This window comes from Dermacentor albipictus, chromosome 5, assembly GCF_038994185.2.
Source record: "Dermacentor albipictus isolate Rhodes 1998 colony chromosome 5, USDA_Dalb.pri_finalv2, whole genome shotgun sequence".
NCBI classification, from domain to species: Eukaryota; Metazoa; Arthropoda; class Arachnida; order Ixodida; family Ixodidae; genus Dermacentor; species Dermacentor albipictus.
Genome location: NC_091825.1, coordinates 119,489,642 through 119,512,670, shown reverse-complemented (window position 1 = coordinate 119,512,670; position 23,029 = coordinate 119,489,642). Strand labels below are relative to the sequence as shown.

Sequence of the window (23,029 nt, the reverse complement as noted above, 5' to 3'; positions counted from 1 at the left end):
GCAATAGAGTCAAACCCGTTTATAACAAACACAGACATAATTAATTATCGGATATAACAAAGTAACTCTAAAGTGGTTCTTGCCCATGCCAACATCGACGAATATAAATGCTTGTAGCGAACATTGGATCCATCTTCACAGAGTGGAATGGTTGCCCAGGCTTGGGATTGTCGTTTTCGTTCGGCATCGCAAGAACGTCCTCCGTCAGTGGTCATTTCGCACCGGCACCGTTTATGTTCTCGTTGCTGTTCCCTCCAGCGCTCCTCATACGCATGCTGTTTTTCAGGTGTATGGACTATATGTGTCTACCCCATCGATAACACAGCTGTTTTTAGTGCCGATAGCTCTCCTGCTTATATACTGCAATAACCTTGATGTCACGCTATTTTTAACGGCGAGCATACCAATCTGTTTTGCATTTTGACATCTGCACCGCCGCACTGTGCCCGTACATGATCACACACAAAGCAAACAATGAAACTCATTGTGTATGGTTTTGTTAGAAATCACTAAGTTCGTTTTTGTTGCCGGACGCCGAAAAAACTACGGAAGGTTAGTCATATGCAGCTTTCGCTGTAAAAAAGAGAAAGCGACAAACAACAAGATGTTGTCGGCTGTATGCAACTTAAATGCGGAAGAGAACTAGAGGTGTAGTAAACGAAGCCAACAGAAAATGACACCCAGAAAAGATGCCATAAGGTGTAGCATCTTTTCAATTAGGCCAGTTGGCTGCTCCTAATTTCATATAGTGATATGCGAAGCCTACGGTTAAAAGAGATTTCACATCCACCGCCGTGCCCTTTAAGCTGTGCTGGCTAGCACTTCCATGCCTGGATCTTGTGCGAATACATGAAATGTACAGGAAAGCACATGGGAAGGCTGTTTCCATAGTAGCTTAGTGGTAGACCACTGCGTGCATAATGTGAAAGTCGTGGGTTTTGGTCCTCCTTCGCAGAAAATTCATTTCATTCATTTTCTCTTTCCTCATTATTTTTACATTTCACTTAGAAGCAGCTGCTACTTTCTCTTTATCTTTCCTGGTTTCATTGTCTGCTGTCTTCATGTGGTTGTGATGAACAAAAGAAGTCGCAGTTTCTTCCAAAAGGCGAAGCATAGATAGCAATAGCAAATTAGTAGACAGCTAAATGAAGTAACGATGGCAGCTTTATCGGCCGTATAAACGTGTAAATACAGTCGAACCTCCATATATCGAACAGCGCGTTGATCGCAAAATAGTTCGATATAGCCAGAATTCGATATGTAAAATCACGTAGAAAACGCGTCAAAAACTAGCGCAAATCAATCAATGAACCAATCGTGGCGCAATAGATACTCACATGAAGCTTCAAACAAAGTATTTATTTAGTTCGCTGAAAGTACTGAAGCAGCGTAGCCTGCTTCATATTGGCAACCGCGTGCTTGACCACAGCGTCCTCAACATAGTCCAAACGGTCCACAAGAGACAGTCCAGTGCCTTCTATTGCGCCGCAGTAGCGGCGTACAACGGCCAAAGCAGCTACAGCCTCAGTTGCAGTCGGGAGCGGGGCAACATCAGCGCTTGGCGGATCAGCCTTGGCAGCGTCTTCGTTTGGCCGCTCAGCAGTCACTTCTGCCGCGATCTCCACGTCTGTTAACTCCGCCACTGTTCCGGTGCTGTCGTCACCGCCAACGAAGTCCGCAATGCACATGATGTGTGGCTCAGCACCGACAAAGCGCTCCAACTGGCTCCAAGGCCGCCTCGATCACGCGCGCACGGCGGGGGCAAGCCTCGCCGTGCGCACGTGGTCGAGGTGGCTTGCCCCACCGTGCGCGCATAGGTGCACGCTGTAGGGGGTTGAGGACGGACTTCGGGATGAAAAAACAAACTTGGGAGGGTTTATTTTACATTATATACAGAGAGGTGAGAGTCAAGTAACAGACGTACAGTCATTACGGGCCGGCAGCAACTTGGACGCTGCGGCCCGCGGCAAGAAGTTCGAGAGAGGTCAATCAGGGAATGCTTTGGTCGCTCTGGAATGCTTCTTTTAAACCCTTCGAGGACTGGAAGTCGCGTCATGTTTGGCCAATGGGAGAGTCCGTTCAGATGACGCCATTTTCAGCCAATGGTTGGCGCCCGTGTCGTGGTGTCACACCCGGCGGCACGGCCCCCTGTGGTAGCAAATGCCTTCTTCAAAGGCGAAGAAGGGGGACGATTGGGCTCCATTGTCCGAGGGCCCACCTGCTCCCGGTGGTACGGCCTCGCTGTGGTAGCAAATGCCTTCTTCAAAGGCGAAGAAGGGGGACGCTTGGGCCTTCCCGGTATATCACAGCCGTCCGGTTGTCACGGCGCATTACCGCCGTCAGGCCGTCCCGGCACAATACCGCCGTCTTGGTTTGGCACCCACTTTACTTTCAACAGTGCCGGGCTATCCCCTCGCTTTCTGGAAGAGTCAAGCAGAGAATAGCTACCGGCGGCGTACGAACTTGTTTGCACGTGAACTTGTGACCTTCAACTTGTTTGCTCGAGCGCTCCTCTGGAATGTGCTGCGATTCGATGTGGTCTGGGGAACTCGAAGTAGGCACAGGAAACAGCTCCATATCTAACAGCGCGTGATCGAGGCGGCCGCACTGGCTCCAAGCCGCCGCGTGTGTACGCCGCTACGTTCAAATGGCGCCCTCGGCGCAACCGATGTGGGCAGCTGTCGTACGCAGCAGTCTGGAACGCCGATCCCGCCGCCGCTATCTTCGAGAGTGTTGCGGGAAAGCTCGCCTCCTGTCAACAGAGCGCACTTGGTCTGGGGCGGCGGAGTTCGATATATCCATTTTACATCCGGCCCCGCTCGAAATAAAGAATTAAAAATGCATGCGATTTTCCATGTGATATAGAAATTGTTCGATATACGCAATAATTCGATATATCCGTGTTCGATATATCGAGGTTTGACTGTATTTACTAACGAAATTAACCAACATGGTGTCATGCGCGCACAAGAAAACACGAACACATCTTGCTCGTTGACCATGCAGACTTGCTGTCATAACGCTGTGGTGAGAAAGCGGGGCAGCAGCAGCAAGCTAATTGATCGTCATGCTGCCTTGCTTCAGTGCAAACCAAGCGGCAAGCTTATCCGAAGCTATCAGCACTCGGCACATTCTGTCCCTATCACAGATCGCTTTCAAGATAGGGCCCGCGCGGCTGTACTTATACGTAGCCACCTCCAAAGTAGAGCCCCCCCCCCTTGCTTTGCACACAATAGAAGGCGGCACGCTTGTCCTCCCTTACACGCGCAAGATTTGGCCGTCATCATCGGCTCACTCTTGCACGCTTTCACTCCTCGTACAGCAAATGGGGCACAGCGAGTTAGTGGGCTGGGGCACCCGCCGAGGTTACGGCCAAGAGTTCTTGCCTCTCGGCGGCTTCCTTGGCCCACTGGACTGCCCAGAGTTCGTCTCCCAGGTTCGAGCTGAGCAGCGCGGCTTGCCATCGCAGGCGGAGGCTGTCAATAGAGGCTGCACTCGCATTGTCCTGTATTTAGTCCCTGGCATTCCCACAGCATGTGTTCTAGCGTGGCTCTGATGCCACACACTTTGAATCTATCTGTTGTGTATGCCTGGATAAGTAGCGTGCATTAGTATCGGGCTCTTGTACGATTTGGTTTGTAATTGTCACCATTGGACAGCTTGCGATCTAGCGAGTCGTAGATGGAGCGGGGGGTAAGTGCATCTTTGCATCTTGTAATAGTTGGTGATGTCGTTGAACCTGGTCATTCTGCCTTCCCATTCCCAACATCGTATGGCTCTGTCGAGGGGTCTATGTTCGTCGCAGCTCGGAAAGTCAGTCCTCGAGCTATGGTGTGTGCCACCGTGTTAGGGTTGCCCTCTCCCGTTGAGTCGGTGGTGTGGGCAAATGGAGTATAAAATACTTTTTGAATAATTAATAGCCATTTTTTCACAATAGCTATAACACCACGTTCACATCCTTGTATTAAACATTACCGATATTGTGTAATTACATCGCACATTATCAAGCGTTAAGTTATGGGCACAAATGGAGCATTTGGAGCCAGTAAGCAGTTTGTTTGCACGTACACAGCTCATAGGAGAGTGTGAATGACCGCTGTATAGCCAGTAAAATGTCTGGCTTCCCGAGTGATGCAGCCTGATCCATTACGTAAGTTCTGAGGTTTTATGTCTACACTGTGGCCACCACGGAGTTACCATTTATTTCACTTTTCCTGTGATTTTACGCTTGATTGCACTCAGTTCTGAAATAATCGAAAGCTGTTGTAAAAATATTCACATTTATGAGTACTGAATATTTTATTTGAAGACCGAATTGAATAGGGCACTATTGTAACCACTTTCTGAGTTTGGAATATTTTCACGCTCTTTATACTTTAATAGAGACCTGTTGACAGTGTACGAAGGACTACATAAAGCATGATGCTTTGCTGGGCTGGATTGTGCGTTGACAGGATGGGAAAAAAATAAGGGCAATTGGACTGCCTTGTATCCCTCCTTTCTTTTTCCTCACTTTTTGTGCTACTTTCCAATGTGTCAATACATAAATCATGTGCGGCAGTTTAGGGCAGTGAAACGCAAAGAGCAACCTCTTGGAGTTGTTCTCATTCCCCCCCCTCCTTGTTCACAGAGCCAAAAGGATCAGAGGATGAAGAAGCCCTGCAGCGACTGGCTTTGTGCTCGTCAACTCATTCTACAAGCAGCACCTCTTCGCGCTCCTCACTGAGCATCCTCCCCATCCAGGACAGCAAAGGACCCTGGAACGCATACGACGATTACGAAGGCACCAGTCACAGTGATGGTGGCACGGACAAGAACTCTGACCCTGCCCGCATAATGGATCTGGCCTCCCAAACGGGGCCAATGTCTGGCCAACATTGACCGACGTAGGTCCCGCATGGCCTCCCGCCAACGTCGGACATGCATTGGCCCTGCATATTGTGCTGCTAAAGATGATGAAGTCTTCGGCCGTGCTGTGCATAATTCGGGCTCTGCATCTCAACTGCTCTCTCCTTGTCTCGTTTCTTGAAGAGTTTCAGAATTTTCTCTTCCCCCCCCCCCCTCTTTTCAATTTTAAAGCGTGATGCATTTTTGAGCAGCACTTTTGTGCGGTGAGAGTGAGGCGTGTGTGTGTTTGTGCACGTCTATGCATGTGTTTTTATTTGTGTGTATGTGTGTGTGTGCATGTATGTGCCCGCGTTCCTGCGAGGAAGGATAGCAGCCTAGCCACTGCAACTGCCTCTTTAGTTTTTAGGGTTTTTCTTTTTTTTTTCTGCCTGTGTTCACATTGTGTTCCTTGTTGAACATATTACCTTAGGCACTGTCTTATAACGTTTATGTTATGGCAGTGTGCTACATACCATTTGGTTGTGGGAGCGTTTTAGAAGGCTCTTCCATGTGAGCGTAGTTAGCACCATATAGCGATGTTTGCTAAAAGTGAAATTAGTGTTAAGCATAGCTTGGCACTGCACAAACTGTCCTGGTATGTATAGTGTTTGTTTTCACCTAGTTAGTCTGCGGTTTTGTTGAAGGACCTTTTCTTCGAACGTGCGGTGTGTGCATTGTGTCTACAGACAGACTTTAGGACTCTAACGACATCTTTAGTGAGTGCGTTAGTGAGTGACTGTAATTGCTTTTAGCTGAGAAGGGCAGCATTTTTCTGAGTGGATTTGTGAAGCCTTGGCAACTTGAGGCTCAGAATTGTTGCCCGGGTGCACCGCCACGCCACTTCCTCTGGCTTGCTGAACCATTTCGCACGCTTTGCAGGCAGCGGGCGATGCCGTGACAGCCATGCTTGGCACTAGAACATTTTTTTTTCTCTAACCGTGCACCCTGTGTTGCCCCTTTTGTCATGCCTAGTTTTTGCTTTGACTGATGGTTTTCGCACCGCCACCAGAACATATCCTCAACTGTGATTTTGTGCGGGGGGAAAAACCTGGTGGGAGCCTTGAAACAACAAACAGCATGTCATGTGCATGCTTCAAAAAACATCGCAGCTCTTTTCTGGCACATCACACACACAGGTGCTGTTGGCAGCTGTGTCATTTGCTCTCGCATAGCTGTGGCTGACCTATTTTTTATTTATAAAGCACAGCTTTTAGGTGCCCGTTCCTGCGGCGAGTGTAGATGTTGTCCTATTGTTTAGCCGAGCGAACGAGCTCAGCGGAAGGTGAGAGCGAACGCATAGCTCAACAGGGGATGGAAAAATTGGCGGCAGCAAAGAGGCACGAGGAAGAAAGCGGAGAAGAAGGTGTAGCGATACCATGAGGTGGAAAGTGGAGGAGGGTATGGCGAAAGTGTGAGGAGAAAAACGTAGTGCTGCGCAAGACTTGCGACAATGGCTACAAGAGGGAGCCAGAGGAGTGCGCCATTTTCTGTTCACCGACCGCACGCGACAACCGCGTCGCACGGTACCATGTATGAAAACAAGCACTGCATGAGTAGAGGTCTGTCTGCGTCAACTGCTGTGAATCGCGCCTGCGCGTCACCCACGCGTCGCCTACACGCTGCCTGTCGTGATCTCCCGATCAATGAGGCAGTGGCGTCACACTGCACTTCGTTTGCAATGTGCCGCACGAGACAGATTGTCCTCGCCAGCCAGTATAGCGCGAAATGAAAACACGTATAGAGCTGCGCCAAAATTTTGCTTTAGGGAGTGTGGTAATCGTCGGTGAATCTTTTTTTACCTGATGTGCGCTGTAACATCTAGTAATTAAAGAAAATTCCTGAATGGGCTAGTTGTTTCGACATTATGAACGCTGTTGTGCAAAACGACGAAGGGACAGGACTTCGCGAGGAAAAGAACAGATGACACCTGAGCGCAAACTAAGATATGCAAAGCGACGAAGGGACAGGACTTGAGCGAGAAAAGCAACACGTCACCCGAGCACAAACTAACTGTTGTTAGTTTGCACTCTGGTGTCCTGTTTTTCTCGCTTAAGTCCTGTCCATTCGTTGCTTTGCACAACAGTGTGAATTACTTGTAACACATAGATTTTTTTCTTTCTTTTCTTTATTGTACCACTAGGGCTCCCCGAGGACAGTTATCTCATGTATCAACTAACTCAATGTGTGATGCACTGTATCTCTGAACTGTTCATCGCGGGGGGACACTTTTCTTGTGTTTTTTTCACAGTGTGCATGCGAGCGTGTGTAAGTGTGTGTGTGTGCGTGCGTATGTATGTGCGCATAGCGTGATGCCGAGTCGCAAAATAATGTGTTTATAGAGATTTGTGGCAAGCATAATAGTATATTGCCTTATGCCTCCAATGTGTTGCTAAGCTGACACTGGTATGGGACAGAATCACCTTTAACTTTCATCCGTAGTGATTGCACACGAGGAAGCCAGGCCGTTGCCGCAGTTACTATGATACTTTGTACAACGTGCATACAATAATGTTGTTTTTTTTTCGAGCTTAGATCGGGAAGAGGAACTGCACATGTCTGCATAAATATTATACCCCTGAGGAGCATACTGTAGCGGCACAATAAAGTTTCTCAACAGCGACCAGCACCGCAAAAGCCGGCACCAGCAAGTGCTATGTGTTGTGACCTATTTCCTGCATATGTGGCACTTTTTTTTTCTAGTGTTTTCTGAGCGTTTTTTTCTTTCGTATTTCGGTCTTCACGTTGCAGTTACTACAATTATGAGCACGGTGCTCGGTAAATACTCACACCTGGTTTCTTGTGATAGCTCCAAGCTTTGTAGCAAAGAGAGAGAGAGACAGAGAAAAAAAAACTGTACTAAAGTTAATCGCCAGTTTTTTTTTATATATTATTATTGCTCCAAATGTACTTTATTTATCAGTACTTGTAGCTAGGCTCGTCGCAAGTGCCTTCATTTCGAGGCTGCTTGAAGAGCATCTCCTTTTTAGCTCGTCCCCGTTATTTGTATTTTCCCTTTGGAGGTTAAATGCATCGACGTACCGCAGAGATTTCACATTTTGCATCTCAGATGTGTGCTTTTACGCGGGAGTGCACCCAACGCATGTTGTACTTGTAGCCTCATCTGCTTCTCTCTTGTGTACCTGCAACATTGCCTCATCCATGTGTTGCAATTTGGAAGTCACCTTTAGGTTGATGGTTTTACTTTAGTTGCTGAGTATATTTATAATAAAACATATTATTTCACCATGTATGTTTCTTTTGTTTTGTTTCCATTGTCTTGTTGGCTTGGCATGAACAATACGTTCCTGTCCGTTATATATCAGGAGCGGTCATGTAGTTCCAATCACCGTCATCGTGCCCTGCCATGGGCTCAATGTGAATCCCTCTGGCATTGGAGATTAAGGACGACTGCTCGTGCTTCGACTAATTTTCCCGATGGACGCTGCCATTTTTGTTACAGTATACACTACAGTACGTATATACAGTACTGATAGTACTGTATATGCAGCCATAGTACTGATATACAGTACTATGGCTGTAAAGTTCTGTTCATTGCTTATAAATGCCTCGATTCCTTTAAGAAACACTAGAAGAGTCCATGTGATAGCGTGCGTGTTCTTATGATACTGTTCAAACTATATTTGCTCATAGTCTGTGGAGATTAACTATGACCGTAAAGCAGTGGGATAGAGAGATTCATGGTTTCTAGAAGTCTCTGCATTAAAATGTCGTCGTTCTGTCTTCATGACAAAAAAAAAACAAATGCAAAACACGAACTTGGTTGAGAAAGACCCTCCCAGCCAACACTGCTGTTTTGCGACATTCAGTGTCGCAAAACATCGCCACACGTAGCAACTTGCTTTTATTAGTTGCCTCTTTCTGCAGGGCACAGTGCGCTACAAGAAATAGCTCCGTGACCAAGATTGTTCCTATAGTAAAATTTTCTTATTGAATATGGATATCATTCAGGAAAAGTAGATGTTGAAAGAACACCGCTGTCTTCCTGTGTCTTAACGTTTCACCTAACATTTTTTGTTCTATTGCTCTTTGCATGGTCCTTAACTTGTTTTCGATCTTTGTCAGTCTCCAAGTTTCTGCCCCATATGTTAACACCAGTAGAATGCATTGATGCTTCCAGTCAGGATCTGACAATGTCTGCCGAATGCACTGCAACAAATTTTGATTCTACTGTTAATTTCCTTCTAATGATCAGGGCCCCTGTGAGTAATTGACTTAGGTAAACATACTCCTTCACAGACTCTAGAGGCTGACTAGCGATCCTGAACTCTTGTTCCCTTGCCTGGCTATTGATCATTGTTTTTGTCTTCTGCATATTAATTTTCAACCCCACTCTTACACTCTCTCTGTTAAGGTCCTCACTCGTTTGTTGTAACTCGTCCCCAGTGTTGCTGAACAGTACAATGTCATCTGCAAATCAAAGGTTGGTAAGATATTCGTCGTTGATCCTTACTCCTAAGCCTTCCCATTTTAATAGCTTGAACACCTCTTCCAAGCACGTCGTGATTAGCATTGGAGAGATTGTGTCTCCTTGTCTATATGTACTTCACACACACAGTCGTCACCGCACCATAGTTACCTTGACCATGTCTGGGTGGACATGTAGTGCTGCCGTCTCCGTTCGTACCTCACTGCGAGAAATGTTGATTTGTATGGCATCAAATGATCTATGACACCTTCATCTGACTTTCAGAGCATGTTTTCCTGTAAGACTTGGTGGTGTCCCTCGAAAGGTATGAGGTTTTATTTACAAGGTCACTGGCTTGGTAATATATCTGGCATTTCTGTAACGAAATTGAATCTGTTGATAACTGTTTTCTCGTTCGGTCGCTGATTTGTTACTTAAAGAAAAAAAATTCTGACGGTAACCATTTCAGGATGACCACCGACGTTAATACAATTTGCATTAAAGCAATGTAGTGACATTGCTTTTTCCACATACCGGTATCTCCACATACCGCTGAAACATGCAATGTATGAGGCGTGTACTGCAGCCGTGGTTCTCTGGCGTTTCTCCTTGAACCATGCGATGCCATCTAGCAATTGCGCCGCAAAGTCCGATGGAGGCGCATGTAATATATGTTGAGACGAGGTTGCGTGAATGTGTCCAATGCGGGTTCAATTCTACCCAGCACCAGAGAAATTTTAAATGATTTATTCTTTAATTGAAGAGTGGTGTATACCTATTGACGCATACCCATTGGTCTGAGTTTGAGCCCGAGAGGATCATTTAAGAGTGGCCAAGAGAGGTGCATGCTCAGTGATGCCATGTTTTATATAGATGGTGTCTCAAACACGGCAACCAGGCTCAAGGTGTTCCCGCCTCTGCGATCACTTCTGGTGCATGCAGCCTGCAGAAGCATATACAGCCTTCGAGAACTGGTTTTATTACTCGGATATAAGCGTCAGTGCAACCATCATTATGTGTAACACTTTTTGGTTTTAGTGGAGAGGAATTTAAAAGATGAATACGCTTGTAAGCTTCTTAAATTACATCCTTTTTTTCTTGTTGCGCCAGTTGGCGTTTGGGAGGAGAACTAGGTGTTTACATGATCGTGATGTACTTCCAAGGGTTTTTTTTTTTTTCCAGCTCGCTTCGTAGGCCGCCCTACATCAGCCCTCTGGCACGCATTTCACTCCGCATTGGTCATCCCCTGCAGGTTGCCCGTCCATGCACCTACGCCCGTCCTACGTTTGTTGCATCATTCTTTCCTTGACTTGCTCAGCCATAACCTGGAATGGCTTTCCACATGACGTCACTTCAACCACTTGTCCATCTACATTTTCTGATTGTATACCTGCCGTATTTAAGCAATAAATTTTTTTGTATATGTGATTACTTATACCTATACCTCCCCATTATGTAATACCCCAATATCGGGGGTCCTTAAGGTAATACAGTCATGTGATGTGTTGAAATTTCCTATTTCGAAGGCCATGGTATGTGTTACTCTTCAGTTCATAAGTTACACTTATGAAAGTTGCGGCAGGTACAGTCGACGAGAGCTGCTATGGCCCCAAGAAGAAAAACAATGTAAGTACGTAAATTGCTCTGGTGAGTCGGGGGGGGGGGGTTGTTGGTATGCTGCATGGAGGAAGAAAGTCCTTGCGTGCAGCTACGTACCCATGCAGGTTCGGAGGTTGCAACCTACGCCTTCTGCAGACAGTGAGGAGTTCGGCATGGAGCTGGTGAACAGCTAGACGTGGCGGCCTCGAGGTGCACTTTTGCATGATGAGCCAATAAATACGAGAAAGCACAAGTTGGCCACTATAGCTAGCTTGACACATCTTGAGCAGGCTAGAAGCAGCTAGTTTACCCTAGCTGTAGTTTACCCATTTTCAAGATGGCTAGCACTTGGTGGCTCTGAGCTATATACACACTAGTGATTGTGAAAACATTTAGTTAGAAAAGATATGTCAAAAAATTTCGAAGCTCTGGCTAGCGTTTGATGTCTCCAAGTCGTACATTTCCAGCCAATGTGAAGACTGCAATTACTCAGAAAAAGGGTCACAATTTCGAACGGGCACTGCGAGGAGGATCCAGGGCAGCCTCAACGAATTGTAGGGGGGGGCTAGTCGAGACGATAAATTTTGCAAGCGCAGAAGTTGCCGGTTTACTCAGGAAAATGTTAGGGAATAATTGCGTTGATAGGGCATACGAAACCCCTTGTAGCGTAGTCGTGCAACTGTATGTGTTCCCCCTATGAGAGCCCGGAAACTGGTTTTTTATATATTTCCTACGCATAGAGTATGCTTAGAGTGCCTCGATGCGCGCCTACGCACGTTTCAAAGCGCGCACGTCCGCCGGTTCAAATGTGAAGAAACAATAACGGAATGCTGCGACTTGTAGCCTGCGAAGACGACGCACAATTTAAAATGTACATGAAGAACAAGAAAAAATAAAATATATGCTGTGCGTTAAAGTTGTTTTGAAGTAAAAATATTTAAGCGTGAGAAAAGATTAGGTACGCCTTATTCAAGCGCAGCGCAGGGGACGCCACATGCAACGATGCCTCTTCGCGCGTTTTTTGCCACCGATTTTGAAACCATGTTGCGCCATGTCGAAACTTTCGTCCACTTTCGGCAGCGGTGGCAGCTGTTTGTTCGTGCTGTGACTTTTTGAGTGGAGAATTTAGGATCGTGTTCGCAAGAACGGCAGCAACACCGCTTCATTTCGGTTCGGTAACTGGCTTTATTGCTTCGTATCGATTCGGTAAGTTTTTTTTTTTTCTTTTTGCTTCATGCAGTTATTGAAGGTGCCAGTATAAGATTGCATTCTCCCCCCCCCCCCCCCCCCTTTTTTTTAGGTTTATTAGCAGCATTTTCCGTTCGTTTGCCTCTTTGCAACATGATATATGGTACAGGCTTTGAGGCTAGCTACCACGGGAGCTGCGTAATTCTGTTACCGACTCTATATCATGCACTGTATGAAAACATGATCGTGTAAATAACTTGCAGGCTGTGACTACAGACGAAAAATAAGCAAAATAACAAAAATTTCGCACGATACACGCATCAACACCTTTTATTGACTTTAAAGATTGGGGAGAAAAACCTGCCAATGGCCCCACATTTAGCTCATGAAAGTCTGCATGTCCGCTCCAGTATTGGGCATGAAGGCAATGTAAATAATACCAACGGCAGGCAGCAAATGTGTAATGAACGAGCCCTATATAACTGTGCTATTCCAGACTCCTGGATTACTTTACCTCTCGTGGTGCATGCTCATCCAAGTACCTCGAGCAACAGACGAGCTGACGAGGCTGGCAGCAGGAGTGGGGCCATCGCATGAAACTATGACAGATTAATGATAATATTGCAAACGTACTGAAATGGGGGACAAAACGCCACCTTTTGCATAGGAGGAAATGTCAGCAGAACCACTGTGCCAGCAAACTGGGCTGAGGATCAGAATAGCAGCCAATGTCAGCGTACAAACTCCAACTATGAAAAATTTATGATAACACTGCAAACGTACAGAAATGGGGGACAAAACGCCACCTTCTGTATAGAAGGAAATGGCAGCAGAACCGCGGCAAGTGCGGTCGCTGAAGCTAACGGCGTCCTACTGCGGAGACCTCTTTCGTAACAGTGGTGCCATTAAAGACCAGCAGTTTATGATAACGTTTCATGAGAAGCCACAAGGTAGTAAAACATAATCCTCAGCAGCTCATAAGCACACATATAAAACATATCGTTAAAAAAAAAATAACTTCAGAGTAGTTCAAAAATCGGACGGGCACTAGCTGCTATCTTGAATGCAAAGAAATGATGACCCTTACACATTAGCGAAATGAAACTTGGAATTTCAAGGTTAAAAAATTTAGTACTGTGCAGCACTTTTCGATGTTCCTCTGGGAAATGTGAAACATCGATCCTAAAATAATGGTGAACTTTAAATTATTTTTGGGTGTATTGCATTGGTTGAATGCACATCACTTACTTAAAGGTTTCTTTAAGTATATGCTTATTTAAAAAAACATTCTTTAAGATACCTCAACTTTCAGCTGGCCCTCGTGCTATCTTTACTGAATGGTTTCTGTGCTGCACTAACCCATGTGACTGTCAGGACAGCTGTGTCGCTTGCAGTGTTGTCGCAGAGTGGTGTGAAGTCAGTGTAGTCTGCATCTTTTTCTATTTTTGTTGTTCCGAGCATATCAATCTTTCTACCATTTTTTTTTTTTTTTTACCAGAGCACCTGTCTTCACTTGGGAGGTTGTATTTGAAATTATATGTAAGCTAGCACTGTCCATATGACATTCTATGCCAATGGTAGAGAGAAGTTCATGGCAGTGGCCTTGCTCACTGTAAGAGCAAAACCATGGGCAAAGTGATTCATAGCTGTCATTGAATGTGACCTTGAAGTAATGTAGAGTTGATGTGGCTGCAGAGAGAAACAAGGCCAACACAAAGCGCATTTTGTTCGTTGAACAGTGAGCTATCACATTTGTACTGTTTCCTTGATATAAGCTAGTGCAGCTTAAGGCTGCTAACAGCCATTGTGCTGTTTTGCTATTCTAATTTGAGTAGTAGTTTGTACTGCCTGCATCAGCTGATCAGTGTTTGAATTTCAGGTGCTGCTAGGAACGACCCAAGGCGGGCTAATATACTGTCACACTGTATCAAAACAGTGGCAGACTGGTTGACAAAACTGCTGCTTCAGCGTCATCCGTGACTCAAAGGTAAATGTGATGCATTTTATAACTTTAATTACATGGTATTCTTACTGTGTTCTCTGACATACACGAAAGTGAGCTATACTTGCATTTATTGGTGAAGACTCCTTTAGCTCTTTAATTTAGTTATAAATATGTCTGAACTCTAGCTTGCCACATTGCAAGGCTTAAATGCTGCCAGCTTCAGGAAAGAGACTTCTGTGTCATGCTACTTGTAAGAAATAAAAATGGCCTTTCCCTTTTGAAGTTTCTCATGTTCAATGTGAATATGACATCAAAACTATGATTATTAGGTTTTGTCATTGTTTGCACAGAAGAGAGGGTACTTATGTTTTTTTAAGAGTATATCACAATATTATTGTCTCGTTTTTATACCAATAATGATAGCAGTCAACTCGATCAGTAATTATGCAAATGAGCATTGATTCCTTGTTTAATAATACAGAAATATCAATAATAAGTATGTTACTTTTTAGTGTGACATATCAAGACATGCGCCAAGTGTAGTGTGGCTTCAGGTGTCAAACAGAAGTCTGTTCATATCACCAAAACTCAGATGTGGAGGTCTCATGGTGCCAGACACAATTGATGCATACACACACTATGACCATGCTGCAAAAACAGAGATAATTCAACACTTAGAGTAGCATGCCAGTGGTTTACACGCGCCGGCGAAATTCTCTGTTTTTCTAATAAAGAGTCTCTCTCTCTCTTTCTCTCTCTCTCTCTCTCAACACTTGACAGAATAACAGGGGAGAGAGTCCACCTGCATTTAAAAAAGAAGCGCACAATTTGAAGAGTCAATTTGACTGCTTTTAATGACAAGGTCTTTATATCACTGTCAACTAACGGCTTTGAGCCAACTGACTCGTGCTTGAATTGTTTGTCACATCGCATAAATGCCAACTATGCTTTTGGTAATGTGAATAGTATCCTGCATCACATCTGAAATAGTGCCGCATTTGGAGTACAATTTAAACTAGCTGCATAAAATGTGATGTAATAATTATTTGTGCTGCTCAAGGAATTGAGGCTAATTGTGGGATCAGGAACTCCCTAAAGAAGCACAGAAGTGGGAAACAATATTTTTGTGTCAGTACTCTCTTAATAAATTTCTTCTAGCTGCATTGGTTGATTTTAAAAGAGGGTAATAGTTTTGATGAACAATTTTGATGTTGATGTCTTGTTGTAACTCGTGCAGAATACTAAAAAGCACTAAGCCCGCCAATCCCTGTGTAAGCAGCTGCATCTTTCCCTGAGGTGACGCAAAGAAGGAAGCTCCGTACCCGTGATCTCTCATCGACCAACTTTCTGCATGGGAGTCTCGGTTGTCAGTAGAAGATTACAACAAAGTATTCCAGGGTGAGAGTCAAGTCGTTCCACTTAGCAGAAATGCTGGGCCTCCTAATAAAAAAATGGCTCCAGGGCCCACAAGGAGCTCTTCATGGTAGGTCACCCACAGCTCAGTTGTAGTTCCAATTGGTAACTTTTGAAAGCATCACAAATCACTTTTATGTGTGTGTTGCGACAATGATATAGTTTTTTTCAGCCATGTCTTAGTCAAAATAAATCGTTTTGAACATTGGTTCTAAAAGAGAGCATAGTCAATGTGCTTTTTAAGCTTACAATTCTGTCCAAGTTTTAACCTGTTCTTCCTCTGCGCTGTTTGCTTTATTTGAAAATGAAGTGTACTACATTTAATGATGCTCTCAAAAAAGGTGATTGGTCCCTGTGCCTGGTTTATACAGGTACTTACTGTACCTGTCCCGAACCAGGACAAATTTTTCTTCAGTTGTGAAGCTTTTCTTTCAAAAAACCCGTATGGGTTTCCTTTGTAGCACTTAGCTATGTTTGGGCAGATGTCTCATTTTCCCTTTATTAATTAACTGTTCCATAAACATGTTATTACCGTTTTAACCAAGACAATTTTTTTCTGTGCGTCGATAATTCGGATTTCTAAGTTTGTAAAGAAGTTGCAGCTACTAAGGACCCACTGTATTAGTCATATTCATAGCAACCATACTGAATCACATCTGTATTTAAATGGTGCGGGTTAGCAAGAACTCGTTTGACGGCAGCACTTTAATAGTCTTGCCCCCACACAGTGGAAGTTGACTTCAACTCCAAAGTGCAAAGACTTCTAGAAGCAGGATTTTCTAAAGGTGTTTTTAGCGCTCTTGCTGAATCTTTGCATCCCACGTTCACTCAGGACAACAAAGCAGCAAGAAAACAACCAAGCGATATCACCAGCCAGAACAACACTGTTGTGTGTGTTCGTAAAGTGTCCCACAAGTGGAAAAAGATTGTGCGAGAAAGCAGATGTGAGGCAGGTATCTGCCTCACACCTTTAGTGTTTTCAACTGAAATATCAGCTTTGCAAAAAGATCAACCAAGACAGCAAAAGAAAAAAAGCCTGTGGCAAGAAGCACACCCGTTGCTACGTTACGTGTGCCAAAAGGTGGTTTCCAAAATTTCTTTAGCGTGTGGCCGCTGCTTTATTGGTCAAATGGGTCGTTGCGTTAACGATAGATTACGAGAACATGCAAACTTGCTTAAGGATGTGCCTTGCAGCCACTTATCTAATCACAAGCACTAGTGTAAATGCCACCTAAACTTTGACAAAGGCATCATCTTGAAAAGATATCAACACAGAACACGTGATATTTTTGAAGTGTTTGCTATCCTTAAGTATGGTGACACGTGTGTCAGGGAATCGTCTCTTTCTCTACTCGGGAAAAAATTGTCAAATCTTGATTGCGAATCACAAACGTGTCAATTGTCAGGATCTCGTGCACTTGATGACTGCATATAGGCCTTTTACTATATGAATAAACGGTATAGTTGCTAGTCAGCGCTTGTGTATGCTGTCCCCCTTGTCCCGTTCTTAAATGCTGTTTCTTTGCAACCATTCAAATGGTAACTGTGGACTTCGATAGACGCAGCTGCAGAAATTAAGCCAGCACCAAATGAAATTACAGTAAAACAAATGAAAAAAAAACTTAATATTTTCGTTTAGTCTCTCTTTAATCCTGCCAATGTCACTGACTTAGCGGTATGCTTTCAGGTTTCTGTCTTGCCATGTTCCTTTTGACATTCCTTTTGTCAGATAGGAATGTGAAGACCACAATAAGTGAGCATTTGCCATTAGCCATGTCATTTCTTCAATACTGCACAACCAAAAATAAACCATTACGTTTGTTTTATAATATCCGAGAAAAAGATCCAACACTTGCTTACATGCTCGGCATGTTCTGGCCAAAACAAACAGTCTGGTAAGGCACTCCGGTCCGATGCAGCAGAACACAGCTTCGTTACTCTTGACCACCTTGTTGACGGTGCTGTAGTTCTCTGCAGAGATGGTGTATTCGTGGTTTCCCACAGCTACAGCAGCATTTACTTGAACCCAACTAAGAAGGTGCGAGTCAATTTGTCAGACCGAAACTTGGTTGACTTATTAATATGAACACTATTAGGTCGGGCTAGTGGGTGCGTCATGTGAGCCTGCTTGGGTGGGATGGAGCTTCTGCCCTGTGTGAAGAGATGCATTTAAACACACTTGTGTATGGCTGCATTCGAGTTATTGCAAATGAAGCTTGAGAGCACTGGGTGGCTATGGTAGAGCTTTGCCGACACCGTAGGGTGTGTCAATGCCAATGCTGCCATTGATAGTGGAGACACTGTGCTGGTGCTGTCCCGGTTCCATGGAGCCAAGTTAGTTCAATTTGCTGTGACAGTGAGTTGGTTAGCCATTTCCGAAGGCAGCATTCTTACTTCGCAGGCTACAATGAAGCAAAATGCTCGCACGTACTTAAATTCTTCTGTCAGGTGGCTATGGATATAAGATTTTTTTTGTGTTAGTCCTAATAAGAATCTTCAGAAGTTAGAGCAGCATCACTGCAGTACAAGTTGATAACATCAGCACATTAAATTAATGTGTGCTTAACATTGACTCTTGCTTTTGGCTTGATTTCCAGTAAATATTTGGCCTCCCATCGTTGGTTTCTTTTAGCAATGCAACATTTTTTTGCCATCTACATTTTTTTTCCCATGAAAAGGTCTCTGAACCACCCTTCGGGCTTGGTGAAATAACATAGTTCATGAATAGGATATGCTGCTGTGAACATCTCAGCCAAGTTTTGCTGTCGTGTGCGGTGCGTGGAGCTCGCAAGTGGATGATAAAGTCACCTTTCTCTCATATGCTCTTTTCAGCAAAAGGCCCTGTCCTCACTCTCTACTGGACACTTTATTTTGTCATCAGATGCTTTATTTTGTCATTCCCTTAGACGGCTGCCATTGGCCGATAGCTAGCATCAAGCTGTGTTCGGCTACATAGCTTAGATAGTGCGGCCTCCACGGTGTGCAGCCGCGAGTCCACTGGCTAAGTGCATTGCGGCTCATTAAGGGCAACCGCATTTGGCTTATGTTTAGAGTGAGTTGTAGGCACGAAAGGTGGAAGTTGTGCAGTCTACGTTAACATCCAAAATAAAATGTGAACTGTGCGCCACGGTGACATATAGAAGGCGGGGCGTTCTGGCCACGCCCCACTGCGCCATAGCCTTTGCAGTGCAAGACAATGAAGAAGGAATGGGAGCACAGCAGAGGCCGTGTTTGATTGCCAATAGCTCCGCTTCTGCTGAACACACTGAAGTACTTTCTGTGGTAAAGTATTTCTGAAATATCCTATTTTCACTTCAAATGCCTTTCTCCACTTCGATAAAAAGTAGTTCAGGACTCCTTTAACTTCTTACATACAACCTTCTTTTATCGCACTTGCAACGTCATCATTATTAGCCTGTATATGTTGACAGCAGAATGAAGGTTTCTCCCAGCGATCTCGAATTAACCCTGTCTTGTGCTTACTGTCACCATCTTATGCCTGCAGATTTCCTAATTTCACCACACCTCCTAATTCTCTGCCTTGGTTGACTGTGCTTTTTTATGTATTGGTACCAATTATGTGACTCTACTCTGAGTCTATGTGGTAGTCACTTCCGTGTAGACTTAGACAGTAGTAATAGAACACTGGTTTCCTGCCCTAAGCATTGCATGTCCTGCCAACTCTATTTCTTCTTCTTAACCCATTGGCTACCAAAGCCGGTGAACTGCCTTGCCAAACAATAGGGGCCATATTGCCAAAGCCAGCAATTTGCCAGGCTTGAGGATCGATGCACGGTTGGTTTAAAAATTTATTTATAGACGGTGTGATGGGCAATATAAGCTATACTTGATTACTGATGCCGTCGCCCAGTTTTTGTCCAATGTGTAATAAAGGCCAACTGTTACAATATCTTGGACGATGTTATGTTTGAAATACGAGTGGAAGCGTCACTGAAAACTTGCCAAAATAACTGATCCTGGTACCGCAACTGAAGAAAAAAGAAAAAGAGAGAAAAAACACACAGTTGGTACTTCTTCCAAAGGAATTGGACGTAACCCTAAAGTGGAACATGTATTCTAAGAAGTAGCAGCGCCATTGCACATTCACAAATAGACAAGTCCATACAGCTGCAGTTTTCTTGAAGGGCAAAGCAATGACACCCATAGAAAGCACACAAAACATGTGCTTCAGCGCAGTGTAAACAGCACCCTGGAGGCTACCAGGTATGTCTGACACGATGGTGTCATTGAGCGGTGACAGTTGTTGGGGATCATTTTTTGAAAAAGCACCAGGAATGCTGTCCCCATGGAAACTGACCGACTTGGACCATTAGACGCTTCCAAACACGATCATGTTCACTACCTTTATGGATGTTGAGTCTGCCCGTCACATCTTCTACATAAGTACTCAGTGATAAAACAAATTATACGTAGATTTCCTCATTGCAACAAATAGGAATCGTCAAAAGCACAATTTCATTACTAAAGCAAACCATTCATTCTAGCCTTTCTATGCCTTTCCTAACTATTAGGTAGGTTCATAATAGCAAAGTATCGCCATCTTGTGAACTTGCATGATGGTGATTGTGGGACGTACTAAATATGTATATGGTACATATTTTAGGAGGAGCTTGGTAAAAGACACTTTCATCTTTAAACAGCAAAGCAAACCAGCCTCCGTTACAGCTACCCTCAAGTGGCACATAACACCGAATGCATAGCTCCTTGGCGTGATTTCCAATATAGAGTTACTATGCAGGGTGTTCCTGCGAAGACTTTAAGTAATATTTAAAAATAGCCATTCTGAAATAAAAGGACAGTTCCTTTGGAGACATGCCGTCAGTGATGTCGACCACGGGGTCACAGGTGATAGGTGGTAAATAGACAATAATTAACAACAGTCCTTGAATTAACTTTTTAACTTGTAGTTTCAGCGGGCTCATCGTAATTGTGAAATTGAAGCAAGCTCTGCGTACAAGCCTTATCAGCTTTTGGATCTTGAAAAGATGTGATTACTTGCTGTGGCGCGATGAATTTCGGCTATCAGAGTGCGTAAAACATAAACTGGGAGGCTGCTGCGAGTGCAAAGCCACGTACCTCGACACGACGTTCTGTTTACATCACTCAGCAGCAGGCAGCCAGGGCTCTGCGACAGCGAGGAGCACAGAGCTGGAGCAAAGGTACCCTGCCCCTCGGGCGGGTACCAAGGGTACTGGGTGGGTAGCGCAATGATCCAAAACCTCTGGCAGATGATCACGTAGGTTGCTCACCTTGTCGGGAAAGTGGCGAGCAGGAAGCATGGACTCAAGGAGCAGGACATACTGACACTGATACAGGCACTGGTGATAAGTAGAATGACATATGGCAACCCTTACCTGGAGTTGAAGAACAAGGAAAAGGAAACAATGTACAAATTAATTTGCAGGACATACAAGCTTGCACTGGGTCTTCCCGAGATGTCGACAAAGAAGATGCTCCAACTGGGGATTAATCAGAACACCTGGGATAAGCTTGTGGAAGCTGACAATGCGAACCAGATCGAGCGTCTCAAGCTCACTAAGGTAGAGGATTCCATTGTGCCTGAGGGACTTTATCAGATGGTGGCAGCCCCTAGAAACATGCACCCTGACCACAACAGGGAATGAGAGGCCAGAGCTAAAGTACTTGAGAAGGTACGTAATGTGGACCTGGATGCCAGGTTTGTGAACGCGGCCAAGTATCAAAAGAACACGCATCTGATCAGCATGTTGAAGTGCAAGAGAGAGAAGCAGATGGTGGCGATGATCAGAACAGTGGACACGGACTCGGCAGAAGAGGTGGCCATCGTGCTGGTGGGCGTGACATGCGATGGCCAGGGCCCACAGCGTCCTAGACTGAGGGCACTGCTCGCCTAGGGTGAAGACGCTGCCTGGCTCTTTTGATGAGTTTAATCCTACTGTTATAAGTCCTGTGTCTTTGCGAAGGTTACCAATTTAGTCAAAGTGAAATTTCTTTGTACTAGGCCTTTGATGTCCACCAGAATATTGGCTATCCCCACTTACTCTCTAATCCATACTGCTGCTTTTATATCCCTTAACGTTGCATCTATAATTTGACTTTCCATCACTCGTATAGTTCCTAGCTTCTTGTCAGACTTATTATGTAGTTTCTGCCCCGTATTTTAGTACCAGTGAAATGTAATGGTTGTCCACATTTCTTTTCTAGGATAGCATCACTTGGAATACACTTCGAGGATATGAGAATGCAAATATCAATAATTCCTTCTTAAGAAAAAATAAAGCAGTCTGAGCTATCAATAATTTGTTGTACAGTGAATCCACTGATTTGCTTTCTCAATCCCTGGATGTTTGATCGGCCACACTACTTACCACAACTCAATAACTTAAAGGAACACTAGAGGCAAATATTAAGTCAAGAGAAAGTGATAGATTAGTGCTCAATAATCTCCAAGGTGTCAATGTTGTCACAAACAGAGCCTTAACAATCGAGAAATTCAGGTAAATGCAGGGCATGGTTAGAGACTCCCCCGGGGCGTACAAGTACTTGCCCTATGACGAAAGGACTCCTCAGTTGAATTCTGTCACTAGTACTCAACCATTCATTGCAAAAAACATCCTTGTATTGTATTATAAAATGAAATAAAATGCTACTTGTCCAGTTCTATTTCATTTCTGAAAAAAAGGACTAATTGAAATTACCCTTGACAACGATACAGGCGGTCGAAAGGTGTCATTTTCGCTGGACTCTGTGCCACCCACGCTTTCGCATTTCAGTAATTTTTTTGTCACATAGTGCTGCGTTGGTTTTGTTGGCTTGCGAAACTCTCACAAACTGCAAGTACTGTAGCAGACAATTCAACTTACACGTGACGTCGTGGCATGCCCTAATGGTCCATGCCATTTGACTAAAAAGCAGCTGCAGCGGTGAATCCACCACTCTGTCTTGGCTTGGTATCGCCATCTGTCGGACACTGTTTTACTCACTGATGCCAGCAAAGGGTGGTGATGGCATATGCAACATCACTCCCCCGGTTGGGTGGCATGAGAATTGAATTTTGAAAAAGGCGTTCGGACTCTTCAGATGCAATTTTCACCTAAACTAAGTCTTGCTGTGAAACACAAACATTGCCAGGTTTCTGGAATGGTATTTAAACAGTCCACGTCGACTTGATTTTTGCCCTTAGTGTCCCTTTAACAGGGAATGTTGCAGCTTACATGGTACACTGTAGAATGGTTTAGTTGTCATGCATGTACCAATCATGTGCGTCAAATCTTCTGCTATATACTGTCCACAGCATTACACGCCATACAAGTCAATAAAAATGCGTTGTGCTGCCTGTAAAAATGAAATAATCAGAAAAATATGTGAGGTTTTAATGCTGCTAGTTTCTACGTTCACTGGTGGCTACTCACTCTTCTAGCATCATGTAAAAATATCTTTGCAGTGGTTAATCCCTTTTACAAGAATGTTTCAAGTTTATTTTAGAAAGAGCGACTAGGTAGTAGACCTTACAAACATGAAAGCACAAGTGTGCGGTGCAAAAGGGCGTTTCATACTTACAGCTATTTTGT

The 23,029-nt window shown here is 44.4% G+C and overlaps 1 protein-coding gene and 1 long non-coding RNA gene across 4 annotated transcripts in view; both read left to right on the top strand.

The window, feature by feature from the left end:
* The window catches only part of LOC135916244 (transcription factor GATA-4-like), a 206,220-nt gene extending 198,085 nt beyond the window's left edge, over positions 1 to 8,135 (top strand). For both annotated transcript variants that reach the window (XM_065449555.1, XM_065449557.1), the window contains exon 8: positions 4,631 to 8,135. In XM_065449555.1, the coding sequence (XP_065305627.1) occupies positions 4,631 to 4,881 (251 nt within the window). In that variant the 3' untranslated portion in view covers positions 4,882 to 8,135. The remainder of the gene's footprint in view (positions 1 to 4,630) is intronic.
* A 3,814-nt stretch (positions 8,136 to 11,949) lies between these two features.
* On the top strand, positions 11,950 to 22,000 carry LOC135916224 (uncharacterized). 2 transcript variants are annotated; one of them, XR_010568880.1, is made up of 4 exons: positions 11,950 to 12,118; positions 13,980 to 14,087; positions 15,283 to 15,443; positions 20,884 to 22,000. It is a non-coding gene; the product is annotated as an uncharacterized lncRNA (long non-coding RNA). The 2 variants fall into 2 exon arrangements; XR_010568879.1 differs by lacking the exon at positions 20,884 to 22,000 and having other exon boundaries at positions 15,283 to 15,629.
* The last annotated feature ends 1,029 nt before the right edge of the window (positions 22,001 to 23,029 follow it).